Source organism: Oryx dammah, unplaced genomic scaffold (assembly GCF_014754425.2).
Source record: "Oryx dammah isolate SB20612 unplaced genomic scaffold, SCBI_Odam_1.1 HiC_scaffold_5, whole genome shotgun sequence".
Lineage (NCBI taxonomy): Eukaryota > Metazoa > Chordata > Mammalia > Artiodactyla > Bovidae > Oryx > Oryx dammah.
Genome location: NW_024070189.1, coordinates 15,577,214 through 15,597,123, shown reverse-complemented (window position 1 = coordinate 15,597,123; position 19,910 = coordinate 15,577,214). Strand labels below are relative to the sequence as shown.

Genomic DNA, 19,910 nt, shown 5'->3' with positions numbered 1-19,910 from the left:
CTTTACTAGCATGTGAGATGAGTGCAATTGTGTGGTAGTTTGAGCATTCTTTGGCATTGCCTTTCTTTGGGATTGGAATGAAAACTGACCTTTTCCAGTCCTGTGGCCACTGCTGAGTTTTCCCAATTTGCTGGCATATTGAGTGCAGCACTTTCACAGCATCATCTTTCAGGATTTGAAACAGCTCAACTGGAATTCCATCACCTCCACTAGCTTTCTTCGTAGTGATGCTTTCTAAGGCCCACTTGACTTCACATTCCAAGATGTCTGGCTCTAGATGAGTGATCACACCATCATGATTATCCGGGTCATGAAGATCTTTTTTATACAGTTCTTCTGTGTATTCTTGCCACCTCTTCTTAATATCTTCTGCTTCTGTTAGGTCCATACCATTTCTGTCCTTTATCAAGCCCATCTTTACATGAAATGTTCCCTTGGTATCTGTAATTTTCTTGAAGAGATCTCTAGTCTTTCCCATTCTGTTGTTTGCCTCTATTTCTTTGCATTGATCACTGAAGGTGGCTTTCTTATCCCTTCTTGCTATTGTTTGGAACTCTGCATTCAGATGCTTATATCTTTGCTTTTCTCCTTTGCTTTTTGCTTCTCTTCTTTTCACAGCTATTTGTAAGGCCTCCCCAGACAGCCATTTTGCTTTTTTGCATTTCTTTTCCATGGGGATTGTCTTGATCCCTGTCTCATGTACAATGTCACGAACCTCATTCCATAGTTCATCAGGCACTCTATCTATCAGATCTAGGCCCTTAAATCTATTTCTCACTTCCACTGTATAATCATAAGGGATTTGATTTAGGTCATACCTGAATGGTCTAGCGGTTTTCCCTACTTTCTTCAATTTAAGTCTGAATTTGGCAATAAGGAGTTCATGATCTAAGCCACAGTCAGCTCCCAGTCTTGTTTTTGTTGACTATATAGAACTTCTCCATCTTTGGCTGCAAAGGATATAATCAATCTGATTTCGGTGTTGACCATCTGGTGATGTCCATGTGTAGAGTCTTCTCTTGTGTTGTTGGAAGAGGGTGTTTGCTATGACCAGTGCATTTTCTTGACAAAACTCTATTATCTTTGCCCTGCTTCATTCTGCATTCCAAGGCCAAATTTGCCTGTTACTCCAGGTGTTTCCTGACTTCCTACTTTTGCATTCCAGTACCCTATAATGAAAAGGACATCTTTTTGGGGTGTTAGTTCTAAAAGGTCTTGTAGATCTTCATAGAACTCTTCAACTTCAGCTTCTTCAGTGTTACTGGTCGGGGCATAGACTTGGATAACTGTGACATTGAATGGTTTGCCTTGGAGATGAACAGAGATCATTCTATCGTTTTTGAGATTGCATCCAAGTACTGCATTTTGGACTCTTTTGTTGACCATGATGGTACTCCATTTCTTCTGAGGGATTCCTGCCCGCAGTAGTAGATATAATGGTCATCTGAGTTAAATTCACCCATTCCAGTCCATTGTAGTTCGCTGATTCCTAGAATGTCAACGTTCACTCTTGCCATCTCTTGTTTGACCGCTTCCAATTTGCCTTGATTCATGGACCTGACATTCCAGGTTCCTATGCAATATTGCTCTTTACAGCATCAGATCTTGCTCCTATCACCAGTCACATCCACATCTGGGTATTGTTTTTGCTTTGGCTCCATCCCTTCATTCCTTCTGGAGTTATTTCTCCACTGATCTCCAGTAGCATATTGGGCACCTACTGACCTGGGGAGTTCCTCTTTCAGTATCCTATCATTTTGTCTTTTCATACTGTTCATGGGGTTCTCAAGGCAAGAATACTGAAGTGGTTTGCCATTCCCTTCTCCAGTGGACCACATTCTGTCAGACCTCTCCACCATGACCCACCCGTCTTGGGTTGCCCCACGGGCATGGCTTAGTTTCATTGAGTTAGACAAGGCTGTGGTCCTAGTGTGATCATCAGCTAACCATGTTAAGATCCATTTCAGTTCAGATTGAATTACTATGTGAACCACCTCCCATCAATACCATGAGCAGTGGTACCACTTTGGCCTCTTTTTTAAAGTATTTGCTAGTGTGTAAAAACTACATGAAGTTAAAAAGCCAAAACTTCTAGAAATGTTCAATATCTTCTCTAATAATATTGTTTTGTTCTTCATTTAAAGTATCAGTATGCTTTTTATTGAGAATATGTGTAGCATAATTTAAATATTTTTTCAGAACCTAGTCAAATATAAATCATTCCATTGATGCACATAATCCAGGTTTATTAAGTTTTAGAAAAATGCAGTGTTGAATTTTGAACATATTGAATTTTTCTTTTGTAAATTATACAGCTCTGCATTAAAGACTTGTTTCATTTCACTCACTGAATATTTATTGAGTGCCTTTATATCATAGGCAGTCATCTTTACATAGACCACCTTTTACATATTCTGTGCTAGAAACTTCCCGAAGTGAGGTAGTTATCCCCTCCCCTATTTGCCATCCTTGCTATTCTGCTCTTTAAAGATACCTGCTTTCTAGCCTGCTTTCCATGGAAATGAGTCAAGAAATTACTAACATGAATTACAGACACACTGCTGTATCCATTCAGTGGTCATTACACCCATCTGAAACTAGCCTGCAGGACTTGGAGTCCAAGCCTCACTGTCTGAATTGTGTGGCATCCCAGTGCTTCTACTACGAGACCTCCAGCTCCACCCCTCCAAAAGGATGAGCCTGGGTGGCTGGGTTGTCTAGAATCCAGCCAGTGGCCACAAATGGTTATCATCCCCCATGTCCAAAAGATTGGAGGAATGAGACCTGTAGGCATTTGGGTTTTATCAAGATAAGTTTCCAAGAGTTTGAATTTATGGATTTAGTGAAATTCTTACAAGGGTAGAGTGTGCACTTGTGTCTTGGGCTCCCTTGCTCGTCATTCAGGAAATCAGAGGAGTTGCTTGCTTAGTATTCAGTGATTACTTCTGCTAGAAGTGGTATTTATTTCAACATATAAGCATGCTCTAAATTTCCCCATCTTTAAAAAAAAAACAAACCTAACCTTAATCCCACATTTCTCCTGTATCTAACCCTCTATTAGCTAACATCCATCCCATTTTTTGTTGTTGTTGTTTTGTTTTTCTTTGCAAAAAACCTACTTAGAAGTGGTTTCTTCGCCTGCCATCTCACCTCCCATTCTCTCTTCCCTTTCTCTTTCAGGGGTCCATTCTTACAACTCCATTGGAAGTGCTTCTGTCAGCATCACCAGCCACCAATTCCAATGTGCATTTTCTGACGTTGTTTACACACCCTTTCAACACAGCTGTTCCCTCTCTCTGGACACACTGTCCTCTCAGCTCTCATGAGACTCAGTCTCCTGATATCTTCCTCCCTCACAAGTCATTCTTTCTCAGTTTCCCCCTCCGCCTTCTCTTCTTACCTGGGACTCCTCAGGGCTTCTTTCTTTCCTCTCTTTTCTCTCTTCCCCTAAAAGATTTCACTGTCTCACAGTTTTCAATGCCATGAATATATTAAAGCCTTGTTTCACCAGGAAAGACTTCTCTGAGCTCCAGATTCCTATCTGTACCCTAATTTATATCTCCATTTGGAAATCTCAGACATCTCAAAGATGTAGGTATGTCCTGTATTTTGGATTCGCTCACTTTTAAACTGTATTTTATTTACAAAACTACATTGAAAACATACAATAGGTATAACTCCAGGACTGGAACATTCTTTTTTCTCTCTCTTTTGCTCTTTACCAAGAAGAGTTCTTCAATTTCCAATTCAATTCCAAAATAGGTATCTCCAACCTAAACATCTCTCCAGTCTTCCGGCTTATTTCTCCAGCTGCCTAGTTGCTATCTCCACTTAAGTCCTGCAGGCGTCTCTACTTTATTTAAATGGGTGACCCTCCTCACTCTTTAGCTCTCACTTACCAGAGAAGGCTTCCCTGTTCACTCTTATCAAGAAGGTTTCCTTTGTTATTCTGTATCTTTAGATTTTTTTCAAGGCCATGTCACAGTAATGGTATTGTAATTATTCTTGGTTTTCCTGATGCTGGAAAAGATTGAAGGCAGGAGGAGAAGGGGACGACAGAGGACGAGATGGTTGGATGGCATCACTGACTCAATGGTCATGAGTTTGGGTAAACTCCAGGAGTTGGTGATGGACAGGGAAGCCTGGCATGCTGCAGTCCATGGGGTCGCAAAGAGTCGGACCCAACTGAGTGACTGAATTAAACTGATGGTTTTTGCCCCTCCCACTAGACTATAAGCTTCATGAGGCCAGGGACTCTCTTTTTATTCACCATTGTATCTCCAGATCTTTCATAGTGCCTGGCACATACCAAATACTCAACAAACATTGGTTCAGTCAGTCCATCCAACTTTCCATTAATTTCTTTCATTTATTTTCTGTATTCAAATGGATCCAAGTCTCACACAACATGAATTTGCACTATTATGAGTCAGAGAATGGTAACACTTTCTCTACTTGTTTTCATTATTTGAAGGTTCTTAGGATCATATTGAAGTTTTTCGCTACTTGTGAATTTTTTAAAATATTTATTTATTTGGCTCTACCGGGTCTTAGTTGCACCAGGCAAACTCTTAGTTGTGGCGAGTGGGATCTAGTTCCCAGCACAGGCATCAAACCTGGGCCCTCTGCATTGGGAGTATGGAGTCTTAGCCTCTGGACCACCAGGGAAGTCCCAACTACTTGTGAATTTTATGCTTAAAATTAAAGGAAATTATTTTCTTCTTTTGCGATGTAGTCAATGCTTCATAAACAATTAAATTTCTTTATTCCAGGATGGAAGGCTAACATTTTATCCAGGAAGTCAGGTAGTGAAACTTCCTTTTATCGACTTTATGAAAGCAGATGGCACTTCCTTTCTAAACGCCTACACAAACTCTCCAATCTGCTGTCCGTCGCGTGCAGGTACGAACACGCTTGATTTTACTAGAAGCAGCCCCACCCTGAAAATGTGTTCACACTTTAAAAGATTATACTCCAAAATAGGATGGTAAATCATATTTGGCATCTAATAAAAAATTTTGAATATATGTGAGGCGTGTTTTAGGATATGTAATGGGTATTGGGGGTTTCCCTCGTGTCTCAGCGGTAAAGAATCAGCCTTCTAATGCAGAAAACGTGAGTTTGATCCCTGGCTTGGGAAGATTTCCTGGTGAAGGAAAAGGCAGCCCCTCCGGTGTTCTTGCCTGGGAAATCACATGGACAGAGGAGCATGCAACTCCCTGGGGTTGCAAAGAGTCAGGCGTGAGTTAGTGACTAAACAACAACATTGGGTTTTGGGCTTTTTTAAGAGTAGAAGTTTCATCACCTAAAATGGTGTTTAGTTCAAGTATTATTGTTTCGTTTCCTTATGACTGGTGACTAAGAATCTCAACTCTCCAGGCAAATTCGGAAATGTTTATATTTCCTAGAGGAGTTCCATTTAAATTTTTCAGTAAGAGATAAGTAGCTGGGAGGGAACTGTAAAGTATACTAAGGAACTGAACTGAAGGAGTGTTAGTCACTCAGTTACTCTGTGACCACATGGACAGTAGCCCGCCAGCTTCCTCTGTCCTTGGGATTCTCCAGACCAGAGTACTGGAGTAGGTTGCCATTCCCTTTTCCAGGGGATCTTCCCAACCTGGGGATCGAAGCGAGGTCTCCTGTATTGCAGGCAGATTCTTTAGCATCTGAGCTACAAAGTAGTAAAACTTCTCAGGTATACCTGGAATTTTCTGTATTATTGCAGATTAGATATTTTTTCCTTCCGTCTCAATTCACTTCTATCCCAAATCTGTTTACTTTTATTATAGTAATTTAGGAAATAGGCAGTTTTAATAGGAAAATATCAGTGATATTAAGTCATGACTAACTGAAAAACAGAGGAAATTGACATTTTTATAAAGTCTGTTCTCTGATAGAGTTGTCTTTCTCTTCCACTTTATGATGCTTTGCACTGGAACTCATAAATAGCACTCAATGATTTTCTTTTGTCTGCTAAGTTCCTGACATCACATTCTCTGTGATTTGAGCCACATGTTTTTGTGACTACATTTTCAGCACTACCAACTATATAATCACTGATGATTAAAAGAAACCTAAAGTATATTATAAATGATGTTTCCATGATGAAGGACCAGGTGTATTACAAACACTTCTGTTCGTTGTTCTTTATTGAGCAAGTGGAATGAGAGCTGTACTAGGGTGAGGTGAGGACTGGGTTCCGGTCCTCAATGGACCATGTCAGGCCTGCCCCTCAGTTTCCTAATCACAGAATGCTGTATGCGCTGTGCCCCTCGCAGGGTTGTTCCTAGCATCAAGTGAGATAATGGATTTTAAAAGTGCTCAAGGAACTCTAAAGATTTCAGAAATGTTAGGTGATGCTTTTCCTGGAAGAAGTATATTTTGAACAGTTTGAACAAAGAGAAGGGAATAATCGTAATAAAAACTCACATGTATTTATTGCATTCTTACTGTGTGCCTGGCCATATTCTAACTGCCTTGCGTGTCTTAATTTATATAATTATCCACATTGTCACAAAGTGGAAATTGTTGTTATAGACATTTTGCAGATGAAAACTAAAGTACTGAAAGGTTATATAACTTATCAAAGGTCTAGCAGTGTTGGGATGCAATGCCAGGTGATACCCTACTCCACTTATCATAAAGAAAGCATTTTGTTAGACGAGAAAAGGATTCAACCCTACTACATGTGTACACAGAAAAGGGAAAAGGCTTTTTTCCCCCTGCTTTACTGAGATATAATTGACATAAAGCACTGTGTTAGTTTAAGGTATACACCATATTCTAGAGAGAGTAAGAACATTTTCATGAGCTGAATCAGTCAGATTAGGTTTATGTGCATCACGCAACACTTCTAGCAATATACAGCCATAATGATCCCTCCCACAAAACCAGCAACAATGAGGCAACTGCCAAAGCTAAGCTCCAAACACTGGGGTCTTCCTAACGCTTGTGTCCCCAGGACCAAGGTCAATGACTGGGACATAGCTGCAGAGCCAGTGATTTTTAAAAAAGAACAGTTCAGTTCAGTTCAGTTCAGTCGCTCAGTCATGTCCAACTCTTTTCGACCCCATGAATTGCAGCACGCCAGGCCTCCCTGTCCATCACCATCTCCCGGAGTTCACTCAGACTCATGTCCATCGAGTCCGTGATGCCATCCAGGCATCCCCTCCTCGGTTGTCCCCTTCTCCTACTGCCCCCAATCCCTCCCAGCATGAGAGTCTTTTCCAATGAGTCAACTCTTCACATGAGATTGCCAAAGTACTGGAGTTTCAGCTTCAGCATCATTCCTTCCAAAGAAATCCCAGGGCTGATCTCCTTCAGAATGGACTGGTTGGATCTCCTTGTAGTCCAAGGGACTCTCAAGAGTCTTCTCCAACACCACAGTTCAAAAGCATCAGTTCTTCAGCGCTCAGCCTTCTTCACAGCCCAACTCTCACATCCATACATGACCACAGGAAAAACCATAGCCTTGACTAGACGGACCTTAGTTGGCAAAGTAATGTCTCTGCTTTTGAATATGCTATCTAGCTTGGTCATAACTTTTCTTCCAAGGAGTAAGCGTCTTTTAATTTCATGGCTGCAATAAAAAATAAAGTCTGACACTGTTTCCACTGTTTTCCCGTCTATTTCCCATGAAGTGATGGGACTGGATGCCATGATCTTCGTTTTCTGAATGTTGAGTTTTAAGCCAACTTTTTCACTCTCCTCTTTCACTTTCATCAAGAGGCTTTTTAGTTCCTCTTCACTTTCTGCCATAAGGGTGGTGTCATCTGCATATCTGAGGTTATTGATATTTCTCCTGGCAATCTTGATTCCAGCTTGTGTTTCTTCCAGTCCAGCGTTTCTCATGATGTACTCTGCATATAAGTTAAATAAGCAGGGTGACAATATACAGCCTTGACATACACCTTTTCCTATTTGGAACCAGTCTGTTAAAAAAGAACAAACTAAGCCCAAAGTTAGTAGAAGAAAGAAAACAAACAAAGATAAAAGTGGAAATAAATGAGGCAGAGACTAAAAGCACAACAGAAAAGATAATAAAACTAAGTTCTTTTTTTTTAATAAAATGGACAAATCCTTAGCTATACTTTCCAAAAAAAAAGAAAGGACTCAGAAATTAAAGAGGAGACATTACGACTGATACCACAGCAAGGTATTTATAGCTATGACCTTCCCTCTTAGAAATGCTTTTTGCTGCATGCCATTTGTGTTGCTATGCTGTATTTCCATTTTCATTTGTCTCGAAATAGTTTTTTCTCTTTTCTTCTTTGGCCTATTGGTTGTTTAGGAGCATGTTGCTTAATCTCCATATAATTATGAGTTTTCCAGTTTTCTTCTTGTAATTGATTCTAGTTTCATATCATTGTGGTCAGAAAAGATGCTTGATTGATTTTCAAATTTCTTAAATTCTTGAGAATTTAAGTCTTAGTAAATTTAATTACTAAGTCTTGTTGTATGGCCTAACATATGATATTCCTGGAGACTATTTCATTTGCACTTGAAAAGAATGTACTTTCTGTGTGTTTGGATGGAATGTTCTGAAAATGTTAAGTCCATCTGCTCTAACAGGTAGTCTTGTGTTTCCCTTTTGATTTTCTGTCTGAAAGATCTATTTGCTGTTGAAAGTGGGGGTATTGAAGTCCCCTAGTATTTGTGTCTATTTCTCCCTTTACTCCTGTTAATGTTTCAGAAAAGATTTATTGACTAAACAATCATAGCTGTAGAAAATAAGAGAGAAGACAACTAAAAAGTACACTTAAAAAGTACACTTAACTTTTTTGTGGCAAGCCGGTAACAAGACAAGAAACAAGGAAAATCCTTGGGAATTTTGGGGAAATGAGATCTGTACTTCATTTGACCAGCGTGGAAAGTTGACCAATACATACATAGTGATTATTTTTATGATTGAAAGAAACTCAAGTAAGATAGGCTTTATATTTAATTCCATCTATTTGCCTTAAACAACCTGACCTGTAAGCCTTAGAGATTCACCTGTAAAGTGAAAATAGGAACTCATTTCAGTTTTCCCCTGAATAAAACGAGGTAACAATCAAAAATGTTAGGTAAAACCCCTAATGCAGGTTTATCTTATTGCAGAGCCTGAGCTCTAAACTAGTAATCTCTTTTCTCTCTTGGTATAATTGTCTCAGTCATTAAAATAAATTGTTAAGCCTGCTTACACTGATCCCATTGTTTTTTTCCACCAGCAATGTGGAGTGGGCTCTTCACTCACTTAACAGAATCTTGGAATAACTTTAAGGGCTTAGATCCAAATTACATAACATGGATGGATGTCATGGAGAAGCATGGCTACAGAACACAAAAATTTGGAAAACTGGACTACACTTCAGGGCATCACTCCATCAGGTAAAAAATAAAATCAAAGTGATTCTCTGGCGGAGAACGAATATGTATGCATATGACTGATAGCCTTTGCCGTCCACCTTGAACTATCTTTACATTGCTGATCAGCTATACGTCAATCTAAAATAAAAAGTTTTAAAAAATGGTTTTCATAGACAGCCCACTACTGTAATACATACATACAGTCCCTTTTTTACTTCTTTTATTTCTCCACAAAGCTGAAAGTAAATCTCTTAATCCCTGCTGCTGCTACTGCTGCTAAGTCGCTTCAGTCGTGTCCGACTCTGTGCGACCCCAGAGATGGCAGCCCACCAGGCTCCCCCATCCCTGGGATTCTCTTGTGTTACTTTGGCTAAACCTTTAGCTTTCTTTAACCTTCTTAAAATATTGAAATTACATATATGCTAGTAATTTTGTTTTCCTTAAACATTAAAGGTCTATAAAATTGTGTAGTCCATGAGTTATTTTGATTTATATATACAATGGCTGCTTTATTTACTTTAAAATTTGTTTCATAGACTATAATCTTGTTACTTGCTTTTGTCAGTTCTCTCCAACTTTAGTTTTCTACTATAATTTGTTTCTTTCATTTTACTCAGTCCTCAAAATCAGGCAACCAAGCATAGGGGGTAAAAGTAGAAATCTAGAATCAGATTGCCTACTTTTGAATCCTAGTTTCTTGGTTTACTACTAACCAGCAGTATAATCTTAGGGCTATTACTTAAGCTAACTTCTTTAAATTTAGGTAATTTTTTAAATAAAATTTAAATATTAAATAATGTTATTTAAATTTCTTTGTTGTAAATACCAAATGAAATAGTATGTGCTCATTTCATGGAGTTTTACCAGTTTCTCTTTAAAATCCTTCTACTTTTTAGAAAGTAAGGTTAATCCAAAGTCAGGTACAGCCATTCATATTATCCTATTTGAAATTTTTTTTTTGTTTTTGTTGTTTCCTCAGTCAGTCCAGTAACGAAAAAGAATCTAAGATTGAATGCCATGTACTCCATATCACTATCGCTCTCTGTGTGAGATGGTTAAACTTTAATCTAAATGTTATTCCTCAGTGGGATAATCATTCTTGGAGTGCACAGATCCTGTTTCTCCTTTGTACTGCTTTATTCCCACTGCCACCATAGTGCCTGTACATTGTAGGTACACAGTTAAATGTTTTGGTTAATGAATAAATGAATGGAATAAAAAGTTATAGCTTATTATTTGATAAACAATGATATTCTATTTTACCTAGGGTTAAAATCAATAAAAGGAAAAGAGCCACTTAAACATTAATATTTGGGAAATCAAAGATAGTTTTCAGTGTAATAATTGCATATAGCATATTTTCACTTACTGATCCTCTCACCAGAGCTTCAGTTCAGTTCAGTTCAGTCACTCAGTCGTGTCTGACTATTTTCGACCCCATGAATCACAGCACACCACGCCTCCCTGTTCATCACCCAACTCCTGGAGTTCACTCAAACTCATGTCCATCGAGTCGGTGATGCCATCCAGCCATCTCATCCTCGGTTGTCCGCTTCTCCTCCTGCCCCCAATCCCTCCCAGCATCAGAGTCTTTTCCAATGAGTCAACTCTTCGCATGAGGTGGCCAAAGTATTGGAGTTTCAGCTTTAGCATCAGTCCTTCCAAAGAACACCCAGGACTGATCTCCTTTAGGATGGACTGATTGGATCTCCTTGCAGTCCAAGGGACTCTCAAGAGTCTTCTCCAATACCACAGTTCAAAAGCATCAATTTTTTGGTGCTCAGCTTTCTTCACAGTCCAACTCTCACATCCATACATGACCACTGGAAAAACCATAGCCTTGACTAGATGGACCTTTGTTGGCAAAGTAATGTCTCTGCTTTCTAATATGCTATCTAGGTTCAGTTGAGTTCAGTTCAGTTGCTCAGTCGTATCCGACTCTGCGACCCTTAGGAAACTTAAATAAACTGTCAAAAGTGTTTGTATTCCTGCTGTATGTGCCCACATAGGGCACTTGACTGACACATAGGTCAAGGTTGCTGTGAATGGCATGTCTGCATGAGTTACAGCACAGTATCTTTCAGATTTTTCAGTGCAAGTTTAAAGACGAATTTCAGGGGGGGAAAGGTCTTTTATGTTGATGTTTGGTAGAAAGCAACACAGTACTGTGAAGCAATTATGCTTCAGTTAAAAATAAATTTTAAAAAAAAGGTCTCTCACTATCCAACATCATAAATAGGTGCATTCAGTGTTTTTTGATAGACTGACTCTCAAAACTAGTTTTTATAACATTGTGCTACCTTTACCACTAAGGGTTAAGATCCACTTAACAGTAGTATTTCAGTTTTTTTAGAATCAACAAAATCAAAGAAAATGTTAATTTGGAAATGTATAGAATTAGAAGGTCTTGAGTAATTGATTTTTATAGATATTTTAAAAACTAGCTTTCTAAGATCAGCACATTAAAGAAGGTAAACATTAAGTAACATTCCTTAAAATACTAAGACTAAGATGATCCTTATTAAAGTTACAAGGGTAAAATCATGTATGGAACACCCATTCAGAAAATACCTATTAACCCACCTACAGAGTCCCAGATGCCATTTTTGAGTGATGGGAATACTGTAGTGATCAAAACACAAAAATCTGTAGCCTTATGGAACTTATATGTATTCTAGTGGCAAATTTAAGCAAATCAGGAGCAAATATAAGCAAACTGCTGTCTTATCTCTCCTAGCTAAAAGTTTAAAACCTAAAATCAGATGCCCTGGCACTTCGTCTTACTCCTGCTGTTCTCATCTTACTGCCTAAATGTCCTCAATTCATGTGTCTTCATGTGTTTCTGAAACCTGTCACAACAGGCCATACTTAATCCCATGAGACAAATGAAGAACTAGAAGCCTACTTCCCAAATGAGAGAATTGCTATGGCAAACTTTTTAGCTTGAGTTTCTTGACAAGCGGCAAAGGGCGGCAAACCATGGGCTGCTCTCGCATCTTCTTGTTCCCTTGGCCTCCAGACCAGAAGCACAGGCTTTCTAACTAGAACCTCCTAAGCAGCCAAGAGGAAAGCAGCAGACCTCAAACAGCAACCATAGGGTCCCTTTCAATTCTGCAGCCCAGTGAATAAGTCTGTGTTTATCTCATCCTTCTCTACTTTTAACTGTATAATCTAAGATCCTACCTGGGGCTTCCCAGGTGGCTCAGTGGTAAAAATCTGCCTGCCAGTGTAGGAGACCTGGATTTGCTCCCAGGTCAGGAAGATCTCCTGTAGAAGGAAATGGCAACCCATCCCATATTCTTGCCTGAAAAATCCCATGGACAGAGGAGCCTGGTAGGCTATAGTCCATGGGGTCGCAGAGTTGGACACAACTTAGGAACTAAACAATAACAACAGGATCCTACATGCCTTAGATCAGATTTATCCATACTAAAGAGGAGTGTATTTTATTCTTTTCCTTATAATGGAAAAGATATCCATTCCTCTGGTCATTTTAGAAGCTTTTTTAGAACCCCACAGCTACATACCTTGTTGTTTTTAATGAAATTCAGTATCTAAAACAGCTTGCATTATTCTGAGTACGTTCCCAGGATGACTGCTGATAGTGAAAAAGCATAATAATGACTGCTATTATTTTATTTTATTGCTCCAGAACCCTCGCTTCTTATAACTAGCAAATTCTGGCTGAAGCAGCTACTGGGGCTATCTTCAGAATGCTGTCTACCATAACTCCTATGTCAGTTTCTTGGAATACCACTGATAGTTCTAAGTCCACAATTTCATTACGATTCTTGGATTTTTTTCCATTTATTACTCAAGTTTAAGGTACTGTGTGTAGCTGCCCTCAGTGAAGTGTATCTCCCCATTTTGCCAGTGCTGACCATTCGTGAAATTTATTCCAATCTACTTTTCGAAGAACCTGAAGATATCTAATAAGGTGGAGATTTCACTTTTTAATTTAACATTAGCATTAGCCAGATATGACCTGGCTAAAGTGACTTATGGTTTAAAACATGAGATTTTTTTTTAAGTCTAAAAAATTACAGTATAGGACAAAATATGGTGAGTTCTGTTTAAAGGAAGAAGCAAACACATCCAGATTTTTTTTCAAGGGATGGGAGAAAAAGCTGTAAAGTGCTCCATTTTGTCTATGCTAAGGTGCACAATTTTTTTCCCCCACAATTTAACATCTCTGAACTTGCAATGCATCTTACAACTGATGACTACACAATTCTGTTATAGTCTTCTTGGTAGTGTTTTCTCTTCATAGTATATATTTTTCAAAAGAGTACATTTCATATGAATAGCCTTTTAGATTTTATAAACTTGCAGAAGTAGAACTTCAATAGGCTTAGGTGGAGGACAGGAAGAAGACTTCTGAACAAATGCAACCAAATAGGAAACTGAAAACCTTTTGGAAGACACTGGATAAACCCGAATTTCTGTTTATGGTTTCCTAAGGGAACCATGAAAGGTAAAACTTTAATATGTGAGAAGGACTTGAGCAACAAGCTGAGGCACTGTCAGAAAACAGCCTGCCTGTTTCATCAGAGAAGCTGAATATGAGAATCTCCATAAGATTTTTATTCAGTAAAAAAATAATAATGATAACCTTGGAGTAGTTCTCTTCTATTCTTTTCATCCTTTAACATATTTCTTGCCCTCTGATCAAGTCCCATGGTGATTTTAGATCAGTTTTTTGGAGTTCATGTAATTACTTGATTGATCCAACTTGTCTCCTTTGACAGTTTCACTTGTTTTCTAAGTAGTCTTTCCATCCTGCCAGTTGGCTCTTTCACTGACTACATCCTATTGCAGTTAGCCATGAAGAATCTGGGTCTTTTTCTAGTATGATGCCAGAATGCAGAATTTCAAAAGTAAGGTATTAAAATAGAAAAAGCAAGATACTTACTCTATAAGGAATATATTAAAATTTTAACTCATCCTACAGTTTCTAAAGAAGAAATTAAAATGTCTGGAAGTATGTAGGTAAATCAGCACTCTTAATATTAAAAATAAAGTAACAACCACAGTATCTACTGTATTCTTTTGACTCAAGCAAGACAAGAATGTGTTTTTAAAAAATTACTTGCAAAAATATTGCTCAAGCAGATGAGGAATTAAAAGTTGGTATCTGTCAACACAGGAAGAACAAAACTCATTAATGGCAGACAAAAGAACTAAAAAAACCCTGAAATCTAATTTAGGCTAAGGGCAAATATTATAAACCAGAATAATAGCTTGTTTTCATCATGACAATCCTTAGTTATTAAGTAGTTAGGAAGCAAAACACAGTGCTAACCCAAATTATTAGCTGTATCAGGGAGTTTCTGTGTTTTTTAAAGAAGCTAAGCTGCAGAAAATTCAGCTTTCTAAAATGACTGGCCCCACATGACCCCCAGAGAACTAACTTTATAATCAGTGGCAAAGGATATTTATTTATTTATGTCATATGCTTTTATAAAACATTTTGAAGAAATGTGTTTATTTTCAAATATTATTTATTATTTTCATTATTTCATTCAGTTCAGTTCAGTCGCTCAGTCGTGTCCAACTCTTTGAGACCCCATGAATCGCAGCACGCCAGGCCTCCCTGTCCATCACCATCTCCCGGAGTTCACTCAGACTCACGTCCATGGAGTCCGTGATGCCATCCAGCCATGTCATCCTCTGTCGCACCCTTCTCCTCCTGCCCCCGGTCCCTCCCTCAGGGTCTTTTCCAGTGAGTCAGCTGTTCGCATGAGGTGGTCAAAGTACTGGAGTTTCAGCTTTAGCATCATTCCCTCCAATGAAATTCCAGGGCTGATCTCCTTCAGAATCGACTGGTTGGATCTCCTTGCAGTCCAAGGGACTCTCAAGAGTCTTCTCCAACACCACAGTTCAAAAGCATCAATTTTTTGGCGCTCAGCTTTCTTCACAGTCCAACTCTCACATCCATACATGACCACTGGAAAAACCATAGCCTTGACTAAACAGGCCTTTGTTGGCAAAGTAATGTCTCTGCTTTTGAATATACTATCTAGGTTGGTCATAACTTTCCTTCCAAGGAGTAAGCGTCTTTTAATTTCATGGCTGCAATCACCATCTGCAGTGATTTTGGAGCCCCAAAAATAAAGTCTGACACTATGTCCATGGTTTCCCCATCTATTTCCCATAAAATGATGGGACCAGATGCCATGATCTTCGTTTTCTGAATGTTGAGCTTTAAGCCAACTTTTTCACTCTCCTCTTTCACTTTCATCAAGAGGCATTTTAGTTCCTCTTCACTTTCTGCCATAAGGGTGGTATCATCTGCATATCTGAGGTTATTGATATTTCTCCCGGCAATCTTGATTCCAGCTTGTGCTTCATTCAGCCCAGCATTTCTCATGATATACTCTGCATATAAGTTAAATGAGCAGGGTGACAATATACAGCCTTGACGTACTCCTTTTCCTATTTGGAACCAGTCTGTTGTTCCATGTCTAGTTCTAACTGTTGCTTCCTGACCTGCATAGAGGTTGTCTGGTATTCCCATCTCTTTCAGAATTTTCCACAGTTTATTGTGATCCACACAGCCAAAGGCTTTGGTGTAGTCAATAAAGCAGATATAGATGTTTTTCTGGAACTCTCTTTTTCGATGATCCAGCGTATGTTGACAATTTTATCTCTGGTTCCTCTGCCTTTTCTAAAACCAGCATGAAAATCTGGAAGTTCACGGTTCACGTACTGCTGAAGCCTGGCTTGGAGAATTTTGTGCATTACTTTACTAGCGTGTGAGATGAGTACAATTGTGCAGTAGTTTGAGCATTCTTTGGCATTGCCTTTCTTTGGGATTAGGATGAAAACTGACCTCTTCCAGTCCTGTGGCCACTGCTGAGTTTTCCAAATTTGCTGGCATATTGAGTGCAACACTTTCACAGCATCATCTTTTAGGATTTGAAATAGCTCAGCTAGAATTCCATCACCTCCACTAGCTTTGTTCGTAGTGATGCTTTCTAAGGCCCATTTGACTTCAGATTCGAGGATGTCTGGCTCTAGGTGAGTGATCACACCATTGTGATTGTCTGGGTTGTGAAGCTCTGTTTTGTATAGTTCTTCTGTGTATTCTTGCCACCTCTTCTTAATATCTTCTGCTTCTGTTAGGTCCATACCATTTCTGTCCTTTATCGAGCCCATCTTTGCATGCTATGTTCCCTTGGTATCTCTAATTTTCTTGAAGGGATCTCTAGTCTTTCCCATTCTGTTGTTTTCCTCTATTTCTTTGCATTGATCGCTGAGGAACACTTTCTTATCTCTCCTTGCTATTCTTTGGAACTCTGCATTCAGATGCTTATTTCTTTCCTTTTTTCTCTTCTTTTCACAGCTATTTGTAAGGCCTCCCCAGACAGCCATTGTGCTTTTATGCATTTCTTTTCCATGGACTGATCCCTGTACCTTTTCCAGGTACTGACTCCTGTCTCCTGTACGATGTCACAAACTTCCATCCATAGTTCATCAGGCACTCTGTCCATCAGATCTAGTCCCTAAAATCTATTTCTCACTTCCACTGTTTAATCATAAGGGATTTGATTTAGGTCATTCCTGAATGGTCTAGTGGTTTTCCCTACTTTCTTCAATTTAAGTCTGAATTTGGCAATAAGGAGTTCATGATCTGAGCCACAGTCAAGTCTCCTGGTCTTGTTTTTGCTGACTGTATAGAGCTTATTTCATTAAAAGTACCCAAATCTTAAGTGCCAAATACTTAATACATGTTTTAAAAAGTATTGAGTAGGGAATTCATTAAATAAACTGAGGTAGATATATACACAGTAAAACATTAGAAAACAATTAAAAACTGGTAGAGAATACCTAATGGCATTTGACATTCCAAAAATATATAATTTAATTTAAAAATTACATATAATTAATTAAATTATATAATTTAATTTAAAAATTACATATAATTCCAAAAGTATTCCAAAAACATATAATTTAATTAAAAAATTATGAAACAGTATGTTGCATGTCCTTTTTTGAAATATATATTGTACATACACATGCTAGATAAAACTGGGAAGGTACTTGCCAAAATACTACAGTGGTTGTCCCTCTGTAGTAGAATTAGTGATTTTTATTTGCTTTTTGTTAATCAGGTTTTTTTCTAAATTTCCTAATGAACTTTAAAAAAAATTATTGCAGAAAGAGATCTGAGAGAAAGAAGATTATGGGAATTTAATAAATTCTCTCAAATCTGACTGAGAAATATCCTACCATGACCTTATAGAGAGATCTGGCTTGGAAAGTTGGAAGAATTAGAGGATGCATTTAGACTTTTAGAACTGGCCTGAAAATAAACCAAAACATGACTGTTTCAAGGACAATTTTTTGTAATCAAAGCTTGGAGATATTTGAATTTTGAGAGAATCACAACAGATATTAATTATCTTTGTAAAATTCACAAAGTAATAAAGAGTTGTAGTTAATAAAGGCCAAAGTGAGAAAGCTGAATATTGAGAAAATGAATATTTACCATATGAAATATCCATGTTTGAATTACTAAAAATTAAAATTTCTTTATTTGCAAAAAAAAAAAAAAAAGTTCAAGCAGCAATTCCTGTAATGTGTTTCAGTCTGAGATCACTTGTAGCTTTTTTCTATAAGAATTCTCAGAATTCTCATTGTTATATGAAGTACTTTTTTTTTTTGCATATAAAAGCTCCAATTAGAATCTAGTCTTTTCAAGCTCTGAAAGTATGCCTTTGAGAGGACAGTATGTCCAGTCCTTCCCCTGACATCTCTTACAGACTCTTAAAAGTACCTTTTGCACTAGAGAAAATGTCAATCCTATTTTGTAATAGTTTTGTAAAGTTATTTGTAGGTATCAAGCCTCATAAGAAGTGGAGGATTACAACAGAAAGCTGTCTCAGAATATCTACACAAAGTTGCTGGATCCTCCAAAGTTTAGTGCCTATTTCTATATTGAGCTTGACTGTTGTTTCTATAAATTGACTTTTTAAGCAGTTTTGGATATATATATATAGGTAGATGCAAAGATAAAAATACCGATCCACTTTAAAGTATAAAACTATGAACTTTTGAAACTTCCCTGGTGATCCTATGTCTTTGTCACTCTCTCAAGATTCAGAATCCCATGACCTGAGTGTCAAATGGGCAACCTAAATCACTAGCCTACTCCCCAGGTGCCTGGAGTCATAGCCAGAGGGCTTATCACTCACATTCAGCTTCTGTAATGGACAATGGCATTTCCCCTTTCATTAGAACCCACATAATAGGAAATTCTGCCCCTACAAGGGCAGGTGGTTTGGAAAACACATCACAGCAACAACTTGGCTGTCTTAGTATAATATCCAGTAACTCACTGAGCTAATCTGCCAAGTTTTAGTTACCTAAGAGATTTTAAATAATTCCCACACTGATGTCATTCATACCCCCATTACCATGAAAGTTACCCAGTTTAAATGAATTTTTTTGATCAGAGTGACCTAGAGAATAATGATAATAATGATTAAGCTCTTCCTAACTTCTAGGCACTGCGTTAGGTTTAAGATAAAATATTTCCAAAAAGTCACTGTGTATCTTCATAGGCTTGGTAAATCATATATTCAGAAACATAGATTGAAAATTTGCAAACAGATTAATTATGCAGTGAAAAGGAATTTGGGTTATCAGCCTAAGAACAGGACTGTAGTTACACTGATCTCAAGAGATGGAATGAAGGAATGTGTTAGTCACTCAGTCATGTCTGACTCTGTGAACCCATGGACTGTAGCCCACCAGAATTCTGTGGAATTCTCCAGGAAAGAATACTGGAGTGGGTTGCCATTTCCTTCTCCAGGGAATCTTCCTGACCCATGGATTGAACCCAGGCATTCTGCATTGCAGGCGGACTCTTTACTGTCTGAGCTACCAGGGAAGCTTCAAAAGATGGAACTGATTCTAATATAGCTTTAAGGAGCTCAGTAAGCAGGAGTCAGGAGAACTTTATCCTGGTTCTCTGTCATTAACTTATGACTTGTTTGTCTCCTCAGCTCTGGGTCTTTTCTCAGCTACATCACTTGCAGGTAGAACTCTGACCTGCACGATGCTTTTTGACTCAAGCTCCATCTCCTTTTAGTGACTTTCTCAACCTCATAGCTGCATTCTAGAGAATCACCAGTTACCTGTTTTTCTTTCCAAATTCAAATTCTATAAATAAGGATGATGGGCTCAACACATGTTTCATCCCAGATTCCATCATAATCATTGACCAGGTTAAGGACCCAAGGGTCTGGTCCTCAGGTCAGGTGCCCACCCCTGGCCAGCTGACAAGATAGGAGAACCCTTGAATCCTACACAGCATAGTCATCTGGGTCACCTCTTCAGCAAAGGTTGTGGACATGGTAATGTGTTCAATGCAGAGACTACTTAGTTAATTATTAATGAAAGATTTACTGGGGGATAATCCACCCGCTTTATCTTTCATATATGATGACATTTTATCCAGGTTGTATTTTCTGTATAATACTGAAAGGCAATGGCTTACAAAAAATTTTAAATGTTAGTCACTTAAGTTGAGATGTTAAATTACTCTAAAAGTGTAA

General features: G+C 38.3%; 1 protein-coding gene across 1 annotated transcript in view; it reads left to right on the top strand.

Moving 5' to 3' along the window:
* Window positions 1-19,910, top strand: part of ARSK (arylsulfatase family member K) — a 60,673-nt gene that overhangs the window by 7,871 nt on the left and 32,892 nt on the right. Inside the window, exons 2-3 of the mRNA XM_040241500.1 lie at window positions 4,773-4,902; window positions 9,210-9,369. Coding sequence (XP_040097434.1) covers window positions 4,773-4,902; window positions 9,210-9,369 — 290 coding nt within the window. The remainder of the gene's footprint in view (window positions 1-4,772; window positions 4,903-9,209; window positions 9,370-19,910) is intronic.